The 9,625-nt window shown below is 51.7% G+C and overlaps 1 protein-coding gene across 1 annotated transcript; it reads left to right on the top strand.

Annotated features, from left to right (window-relative positions):
• Positions 1-2,988: 2,988 nt before the first annotated feature.
• EVX1 (even-skipped homeobox 1) lies at positions 2,989-6,597 on the top strand. Its single transcript, XM_051808343.1, has 3 exons — positions 2,989-3,582; positions 5,059-5,309; positions 6,032-6,597. The coding sequence occupies exons 1-3, from the start codon at positions 3,144-3,146 to the stop codon at positions 6,560-6,562; spliced, it is 1,221 nt and encodes a 406-aa protein (XP_051664303.1). The 5' UTR covers positions 2,989-3,143; the 3' UTR covers positions 6,563-6,597.
• The last annotated feature ends 3,028 nt before the right edge of the window (positions 6,598-9,625 follow it).

Genomic DNA, 9,625 nt, shown 5'->3' with positions numbered 1-9,625 from the left:
GGAGTCTCCTTCCAAATTGGGCATGACAGATCTGAGAGAAACACTAGACAGAAGGCAGCGCACCGGACCCCACATTCCCGGCGAGGCAAAGCTCCGCAGACGCGGTAGAGACCGGGACGGGGCTCTTCGTTCCACCACGCCGCGCCGGCGGCTTGTTGACGTGCGAGGGGCTATTGCGGCAGTACTGCTCCTGGGGGATGTAAAAATAGACATTTTAAGAAGCCTTAACTAATACAATCTAAATTGACCTCAAAAATTCCAGTACTTCCCCCCCCTCCTTCTTAGACCCCACTCGGGCCTTTAAATTCTCTGTGTTTACCCTTGGGAAATAAAGGCGTGTGTGCGGGGGTGTGCGTCTGTCCGTGCGGGGGTACACCGCAGCCTGTGCTGCTGCGGGCTGAGTCAAACCTCCCGTGACAATGACCATCGTCCCGGGCTCAACAAAACCTCCGACCCGAAGTACTTGACGGGTGGCTTCCTGGTGGGAACGGATTAAGAATGGGGTGGGGAAGGAGACAGCAGTGACTCGTAAACGAAGATAATAAAATTTCTGGGGGACTGGCCAGCATAATCCCCGGGAACCATCTCCAGGGCTCCAGTCTGCCAGAGAGAGGATTTCCCATCAACTTCCCTGCAATCGTCTCCAACGCCCACTCTGGGAGCGCTCCCTCCTATTCAGAATTCAGCTCCCGCTTACTGTTGTTTAGAAACAGACTTGAGTATCCCTCTTCTTGCTGCTAGCAAACTCATTGTGATGCGGAGATGCTCTCTGTCCGCCACAGACAACAGCCAGCCTCTTCCAACACGGCTGCTTGGCTGAACTAGAAGGGAGGTTGGAAGTGAGCTTCCTCGGGAGGTTGGAAGTGAGCTTCCTCGGGAGGTTGGGGCTACTCTGAGACTGGGAGGAAGCTGAACATTCACACACACACCCGAAGATACCAGGGACACGAAAACAGCTCTTCTGCCCTTTCCAACCGCAGAGATGATGCCACCAGCTGTGGGAAGCGGCACCAGCGAGACACAGGCACAACGCTGCCCGAACCCCCCCTCGCCTCACCTTGCGTGGCCTGGCCCCACCGCTCCGCTCCGCACCGCTCCACGCAGCGGGGTCAGCGCTGCCCCTCCGCCTCTGCTGAGTGCCAAAGTCAGACTACCTTATCCATCCATCCATCTATCCATCCATCCATCCACCCATCCTTCCAACCACGCACTGCAGCAGCCGGACCTGATCCTGCTTCCCCGGCTCCGCTCTGGCACAGCCCGCGGAGCTGAGCCTGGCTGCGGCAGGAATGAGCAACGGGCACGCACCGTCTAGAGCTGGAAAGGAAGAAAAAGGAAATTGAATCTAGCAATGAGTTTTCAAGAAGTTTGCAGGCTTTGGAGCAGTGCACACTTCACACGTGTGAGGGAAAGCAGCACAGTCCAGAGAGTGTTGTGCGCATGATGTGGATTTGCGTGGAAAAATGCATACGTGTATACACAGAGAGAAAGGGAGACTGGTGGCCACAGCCCTGTAAAAATTCTTGGTTTATTTCCCTGAAACCGGTATGCTTATTCTAGAAGAACACCTTAATCCATGCATCCAGCGGACCAGGAATCTTGTTTGTTTGTTTGTTTGTTTGTTTGTTTGTCTCCTTACATCATACCCGTCTCTCACACAGGGCTAAACGGAAAAATACAGCATGTTTCCTCTTGCGCTGCTTGTTCCCCACCGAAGCAACGTCACCTTAGATATGCCAGTAAATTCCTTACCGGGTTAGGAACGTAATTGGTTGAATGTTTTCTGTATCCTGACTAGCCAATAACACTCTGAGAAAAAAATTTAGACCAACCTAGTCACGACAGATGGCGAAAATGGCTTGACACTACACGTATGAGGCAATATTAACTGAAGATTAGATACTTACCGCATTCATTAGAAATATCAAAATATGCGAAAACGACTACATGTGCCGCTGTATATACGGATGCAAGGTCTCTCATTTTCAGACAAATGCTGTCCAAATGGTTGCCCTTGTCATGTCTGTTTTAACAACATCTGCTGTCTAGCATAAGCTCTGGCCTTGCTAACTTGCATTTCTCTAAGCCTGAATTATTCTTGGCAAAGCTTCTTCTTGCAGTTTCCCCCCCTGAAAGCACATAATAATTTGTGCAAAACCGTTAGTTAAGAAGAAGAAAGGAGAGGAGACATAAAACTCTCTTAAAAGCATAAGAATCGTGGAACAAATGGAAACAGCAAAGGAAGAAATAAGAGCAAATGATAACCTTAGATAGCCAGAATAACTACAGTTATAAGTGAAGTAGTTTAAGTGAAGTATCTTTTAATCTGTAAAAAGCAATAAGTATATAATTGCATTTCCAAATTTTGAACTAACGTTTTAATCGCAGTCAATATAAAGCAATGACAGTTAAACGAATAGGAACCAATGTTGACCCGGAGCAAGAAATCAAAGCTATTTTTACATTCAGATGTCAGCAGAGCGTTTCTTTATCGTCAAGTTTGCAAAGGATTCTTAGAAGCCTTATATATGCAGTTGGGCGGAAGCTGATTGCCAGCAATAAAAAATGCATCCAAGGGAGAGGCTTGAGTACGTATCTTCTCACTTCCAGGATGCAGCTAGAGATCTTCGCCTCAATTCTACATCAAGGTTGTGGCTTAAAGCAGTCAAAGGGCTATATAATTGTCAAGCAAGGCTTCCCCCCACGGAACTCTCTCCGCATGTTACAACCTCTTTGCAGCTCAACTCCATATGCATCTCTTTTTCACACTTCCCTCTCCATCTCGGGCTCCTACACCTGGTGCATCATGCATTTAGCCCATTCGCTCCGGCTCTTCTTTCATCTTCCCAATGGCAGACGTTTCTATTTATCCACTGGCAATCAATGTGTGGCGTCACCGGTGGTACTGTAATGACGACTGCACCATTGAGGATGACAGCTTAGAAAGAAGAGGGCAATGGTGATCCCTCCCAGAGCAGCACAGCAGAGTGTAGCGCTCGCATCACAAGGTCACCCTATCTCCCCTCTTGTTCCTCTGCATTGGCAGGAGAGGGTTGCTGGGTTTATACAAGGCTGGGGCGGGAGCGGGAGGGAGGGGGGGAAGAGATCTGGATTTTTTCTCCCCTCCCTTAAGCAAAGCCACAATGGAAACCAGGAAGGAGATGGTGATGTTTCTGGAGGGGACAACTCTTGGCGCTCTAGTTGGCAAGAGGGTGCCTAATTTGTCCGAAGCAGTGGGGAGCCCCGCTCCGGAGCCGCAGGAGAAGATGATCCATCGGAACTGCCTCAGCCCCAGACCTGGCCCCTTGTCGTCCCGGGAGAGAGGAGGAGGAGGAGGAGGAGGTGGCGGAGGAGAAGACGAAGAGGAGGTGGAGGTGCTGCCAGGGACAGGGACGGTGCCGGAGAGCCGCTCGGCGGCGGCAGCACTGCTTTCGGCCGGACAGCAGCCCCCCGCGCCGGAGCCCCCCTCCAGCAAAGGGCAGCAGAGCAGCTCGGACACTGAGTCGGATTTCTATGAGGAAATCGAGGTGAGCTGCACCCCGGACTGCGCCACGGGGAGCGCCGAGTACCAGCACAGCAAAGGTACCCAACTCCTTCCCATGCCTCCAGCCCCCCGCCCGCTCCGGGGCTGGGTGGCAGCACTGGGGGGGCGGGGGGCTACCGGAGAGGGTTTTCACCTCTCCAGCTGAGCGAGGGGCAGCGAAATCTCTGTGTGTGTGTGTGTGTGTGTGTGTGTGTGTGATCTCCTTTCCTGGCTGATTCCTCGTCTCCCTGCCACCGGGAGACTTGTTTGGGAGTCAGAGGACACGACACCGGGCAGCCCCCGCATCCCTGGAGAGGAGCCAGGCTTCCCATCGCGGATGCAATCAGGTCTGCGGCTTGTTCCGTAAGACCCCCTTGGCCAAGACCACCACCCGCTCTTCCCTTCAATTTATTTTATTTTTATTCTTCCCTATCACCTAGACAGTGCATGCTCCAGGAAATCCCTTACGATCCTCCATGCCGGCGGGTTTTTTTGTATGTGTGTGTGTGGGAGCAAGATCAAACGGGTTTTGTGGCCGAGAGCTGTTTGTGGTTTTGCAGGGTGAAATGTGCCCGGGCGAGTGCGGAAGCGCCCATAAAGACCGTAAAATCGCTCGCCTGCCCCAAGAGCGGTAGCGACGGCCTTGTTTGCGAGTTGGGTTTAAAAAAAAAAAAAAAAGGCCCAAATTACCTTGTCACTTCTATGTCTCCGTGGCGCCAGCTCGGAAATGGTCCCAATGAATTAATTGCCTTTGGTCTCGGGCACAATGAGGGAGAGTTGCATTTGAAAGCAAAAGCAGCGGCCAGGCCCCTTTTCCCCCTGCCCCCACTTCCCACTCTCTATTCCCACCTTTCCAGCTCGGCAAAGATCCCTTCTATGCTGACAACAACCCAATTCCCCCCGCTTCCCGTTCCTCCATCACTTCAAGAAGAAGCCGGGAAGTGTGGAGAGCGCTGTCTGCCCTCCCTTGTTCCTTACAGGCTCGTTGAAAATACCCCATCCTGGGCTTTGGAGGCTGAACAGAGGATCCCCGAGGCCTCGTCTTTCCCTCAGAGAGAAAAGGGTCCCTGCCTGCTCCTCTCCTGGGTCCTTGCTGACCTGGAGAAAGGCGCCGCGGAGACGTGCGGCTCGGCCGGCGGGCACACCTGCCTTTCCCAGACGCTCAGTGTCGGGGGATGCTGCGGCGCCCGCCTCCGGTTTCCCGGTGGGGGAAGCGAGTGGGGGGTCATCGGGCAGACACCGCCAGTGCGGCGTGTGTGTGTCGAGGGATGGCGGGGGCAGATTACCTTCCAACCAGAGTGAATAAGTACCCGTCAAACCCTTAACCGGTGTTTCATCCCCCTTCTCCCTGCCCTTCTCTCCGGTCCCTCTTGCATGTCTTCCCAGCATCCTCAGTACACCCGGACAGGCACAGAAAAGCCTAATGGGGAGGACTGGGTGGGGAGAAGGGAGTTCGCTGGGGCGGCGGGCAGCGAGCATCCCTCCGTGCCTGCCCTCCTCCGAGCGTGTGTCGTTGCTCCGGGCTCCCCACGCAGGGCCGTGCTCCGAGGCGTTGGCCGGCAGCCCCAGCGGCGGGGGGGATCACCCCAAGGGCAGCGGAGGCAGCGGAGGCTCCCAGGGCTCACTCGCCTGCAGCGCCAGCGACCAGATGCGCCGGTACCGCACCGCCTTCACCCGCGAGCAGATCGCCCGTCTGGAGAAGGAGTTTTACCGGGAAAATTACGTGTCCAGGCCCCGGAGATGTGAGCTGGCGGCTGCTCTCAATCTGCCAGAAACCACCATCAAGGTACACGCAGCTCGGACATGTTTTTAATTAGCACGATATAAATCTATATGGCCAAACTTCCTTGCAAAACTCGGGAAAGCACTTCGCCAGCACAACCCTCCCTCTCAGCTCCCCCCGCCTCCCGCCCCTTTCCTGGCCCTGCCCGCACCCTGCAGCAATGCGGGAGAGAGGACACGGCTCCTGGAGCCATCCCGGCCAGCGCCGCTAATCCAGCCTCTCCCTGGCAGATTATTTTTAATCCTTCCTTCAATCCAGTCCAAATCTCACTCAGCTCTTGGGGGAGGGAAGAGGAAGCCAGTAGCAGATCTTGTTTCCATCTCACTTTCCTTTGCCTTTTCAAAACTATTTGCTCATGAAAATAAACCCGACAGCAAGCCAGGTAGTTCTGGATGAGAAAGGGCAGCAAGGAGGCAGAGCTGCCCAGTTGGCCGGGACCGAGGGGCGGGGGATGGTGCGCAGCAGGACAAGCCCTAGCAAGCAGAAAGGAAAACAAGCAGACTAAAAGGGCTGCTCCTCTGGGTCTCCCTATAGATTTTTTACTGGGGCTTAACTGATCCCTCCGTACGTGATGACAACTCCCTCCGAGGGGGAGAACTGGCGTCGGTCTCAGTTCTCCGGTAGATCCGCGTCCGCCGCACCGCCCCGGGGCAGGGGCTGGTACCAGCAGCCGGGCGGAGCGGAGCGACGGCGGGTGACGGCTCTCGCCTCCCCTCTCCCCGCAGGTTTGGTTCCAGAACCGCAGGATGAAGGACAAGCGGCAGCGCCTGGCCATGACCTGGCCTCACCCGGCCGACCCGGCGTTTTATACCTACATGATGAGCCACGCAGCGGCCACCGGGAACCTGCCGTATCCATTCCCGTCCCACCTGCCCCTGCCCTACTACTCCCACATGGGCATCGGCGCCACATCGGCCTCTGCCGCCACCCCCTTCAGTACCCCCCTGAGGCCGCTGGACACCTTCAGGGTCCTCTCCCATCCCTACCCGAGACCAGAACTGCTGTGCGCCTTCAGGCATCCCTCTCTCTACCCTGCCCCAACTCATGGACTCAGCAGCGCCGGGAGCAACCCCTGCTCCTGCCTGGCTTGCCACAGCGGCCAGTCCAACGGGCTGGCTCAGAGACCCTCTGGATCAGACTTTACCTGTTCTGCCACAACCAGGACTGACTCCTTCCTGACTTTCACGCCCTCTGTGCTGAGCAAAGCCACCTCAGTTTCCATGGACCAGCGAGAAGAAGTACCTTTAACGAGATAAACCTTTGTCTCAGGGTTATTAAACACTCGTCCCTTTCCCGGGCTTCTCTTCGAGTTAATGTACTTACAGCCCATGTTTATTTAATCGTGTTCTCTGCTCAGTCGTGGACACCTACAGGAAAAAAAAAGACTAAAAATAGCTCAGTCTTAAAAGGATTTACATTCCAAGTTGGAGGGAGGGAGAAAGAAAAGAAAAGAAAAAAGAAAGAAGAGAAAAGAGAAGAAAGAAGAAGGAAAGAAATTACTAGTGGTTTATCTCTGAGACGGATTTTAGGCACGAAAGAGGAAGAAAATCAACCCGAATGAAATACACTTCAGTAACCTACAGAAATGTGCTAGGACTTTCTTTTCCATGGATAGACTTCTTCCCAAGGGCTGGGGCTTCTGTAGATCACAGCGACAAACCTTATGCACAAACCTACGAGACAGAGAAGGAAAATCTGAAATACTTGAAAGAAACATTATCTTGATAACGAAACGGCTTGTGCGCATGAAGAAAGCAAAGATGTAATCTCTCAGTGTTCAGAAAATAAAAACGGGCAGGCAGCAAAAAACCCAAAAGATCTTCTGTTTGCACCTCGACAGTATTATCCATTTCTCTCTATAGAGAATAACAATGCTTTACCATAAAGAAAACCTGTCATTCTGTACATTACTTTTGTGGTTTAATTGCATTCTTCACCCTCCCTTTTCTAGTCCTTCGTTGTGAGCAGAAATCCAGCATTTCATTTCCTCCTTTATTCCAACTTCTATTTTTAAGAGGTAGACTTGAATTGGCAGGGAAAAAATATGAGCTCCTGCCTCTTTATGGGTCAGAGCTATTTGTCCTTTAAATATCAATGTCCTATTATCAGTCGCTGAAATGTGCACACACTGACGAAATTAGCAAGTGATGTATATGTAAAGAGGGTTTTTGAATATCGAATGTACAATGCTTTGTGAGCAAAGAGCCCGTGCCAAACGCTAACAAGCCGCCAAGGGAAGAGATTAGGTGACAGGGAGCACAACTCCTTCAGACAATCACCAGTCTGTAAATTGGAGCAAAGGCGATTTCCCTTCCTTTGTACTTCAGCCTTCAGTTCTCTCATTGCCATTTCCTTCTGTGTCTTCTTTCTTTTCTTTTATTTTTCCTTTAAAAGAAAAATGTATTTCATGCTTTGGGTTTTGTGTTTCCTTCCCCAGCCCTAATCTTTGCATTTGTATGTGCCCGTCACACTGATTCCTCTTCCTTCTTGAGGAGTTTTTCTTTCACAAGCTCACTCTTTCCCCCCCACCTCGCCTCCTCTTCAGAAGGTATTTCGGAAGAAGGTAGCGTCATTGCTTTTGCTTGGATTTCTGTAACTTAAAATTTAAAAAACACTGGCACGGGGCTCGGTAGCAGTTTATTTCAGTAGTTTCCTGAAATAAACAGCAGTTGTTTATTTCATTCTATTTTAAAATGGCCCAAAGAATACACTGCCATAATTTGTTACCATGTCAGAATAAAACTTAAAAGCAACAAAAATAAAACCACCAAACCCGATAATAACGACACATTTTATCAGCATCTCACTCATATTTTTATCGTGCTTGTTAATAAGAAAAACAACTACAAGTGTTGCTTAAGACGAATTTCACCGTGCAGTTTCTAATAGGTACAGTTCAACAAGCAGGAAAATAAATGCTGGAGAGAACAAAGACGTGTTGACACCTCTGCTATCTACTTTGTACTAAATTGCTGAGAAGCCTCTGGTTTATTGTCACACCAGAGACTTTTTGTCCTTAGGAAAGGGGGTGAATAGCAGCGTTTCCCTATAGAGGATGGAGAGCAGGGAAGAGGCACGGGCGTAGCAGAATATATTTTTCCAATTAAAAAAAAATATTGTTTAGTACAGCTTTTAAAAACCTGATCCAAAGTCACCATCTTTAAATCATTAAGGGCATATTGTTCCGCCCTTTCTGAATGAGATGTCCTCATGGACATGGAAACCGATGGCCCTTTTTGGACACTCGCAAACAGATTCTCCCCCCCCCCCCCCCGCCCATCCTCCCGGAAATAACAATTGTAAACAGCGTCCAAGGGCAGTGCCGAACAACGACCGAGCTTTGCAAGCCTTTCCTCTCCTATGCTTTTTCTTTTAGTACACAGGAGAAGAACCAGTCCAACAAAATAGGAGCTGCAGAGCCAGTGCCTTATACAACCCCCCGGCGACCCCGGGAGAAGGGAGCGCTGAAGAGGACGGGGGAGGGGAGGGCACGGCAGAATGAGGGCTGCTCAACAAAAACGGGGAGTCCTAAATAGCCCACGATGTCCCGTTCCTCGACCGGGCGGAGGCACCTGCTGGGCCGAAATCGCAGGCCGGGATCGACCGGGGCTGCTTCTGCTATCGCGGCACCAGTTTGCTTCTGCAAAGTGACTAGTCCAGAAAATACCATCAGCTGGGGGGCAGAGCAATATATATGTATTGTTAAATACAGAAATTTTATATATCTAGGTGTGTGTGCGTGAGAAAGTGAAAATTTAAACGTCTGTTTAGCTCTTCCACCCGTGATAGGGACACTCCCCCTTAGCGAGCGGGCAGAAAGGAAGCAGGGATCGGTAGCGTCCGCAGCCGGCACGGTCCCTGCTCTCCCCGCATCTCCACTGCAGCCCTCCCGATCACCCACTCTTGGAAGATGCTGCGGCAAAGGGTCTCTGTGATTTTCTCCGCGGTTCGGTCACAGGGCAGAAATTGTCTGCGACAGGTAAATAGGCTGAGGGGTCGCGGTAATGCCAAGAGTATTTTCAGTTAATAGGGGAGGGAAAATGAGGTGTCTGGAGCGATATTGGAAAGTACAAGATCGATGATCCGTCCTCGTGTCCAATCAGCAGCCTTTAATTGACTGTATTTTCTAGGTAATTGAGCCGCTGTGCTCCTAAATTGAAGTGGAAGATATAACAATACATCTCAGTGGGAGGAATTACTCATTACTTCATAATGAAATTTTCCATTTGCTGCGTGGGGCCGGTGCCGCTAACGCGTTAGCCGCCAGTGGGGGTGTCCACGGCCCCACGCGGGGCATCGCCTCCGGACACGCGTGGGGC

Source organism: Manacus candei, unplaced genomic scaffold, assembly GCF_025592945.1.
Source record: "Manacus candei isolate 608988 ecotype Guabito, Panama unplaced genomic scaffold, ASM2559294v1 h1tg000072l, whole genome shotgun sequence".
Classification (NCBI taxonomy): domain Eukaryota; kingdom Metazoa; phylum Chordata; class Aves; order Passeriformes; family Pipridae; genus Manacus; species Manacus candei.
This window is presented reverse-complemented; position numbering and strand designations above follow the sequence as displayed.

Excerpts from the sequence above, each read along its gene's own strand:
- EVX1 (XM_051808343.1), top strand. The coding sequence starts at position 3,144 with ATGGAAACCAGGAAGGAGATGGTGATGTTTCTGGAGGGGACAACTCTT. Across the intron at positions 3,583-5,058 it reads CGAGTACCAGCACAGCAAAG|GGCCGTGCTCCGAGGCGTTG; the intron begins GTACCCAACTCC and ends CTCCCCACGCAG. Across the intron at positions 5,310-6,031 it reads TGCCAGAAACCACCATCAAG|GTTTGGTTCCAGAACCGCAG; the intron begins GTACACGCAGCT and ends CTCTCCCCGCAG.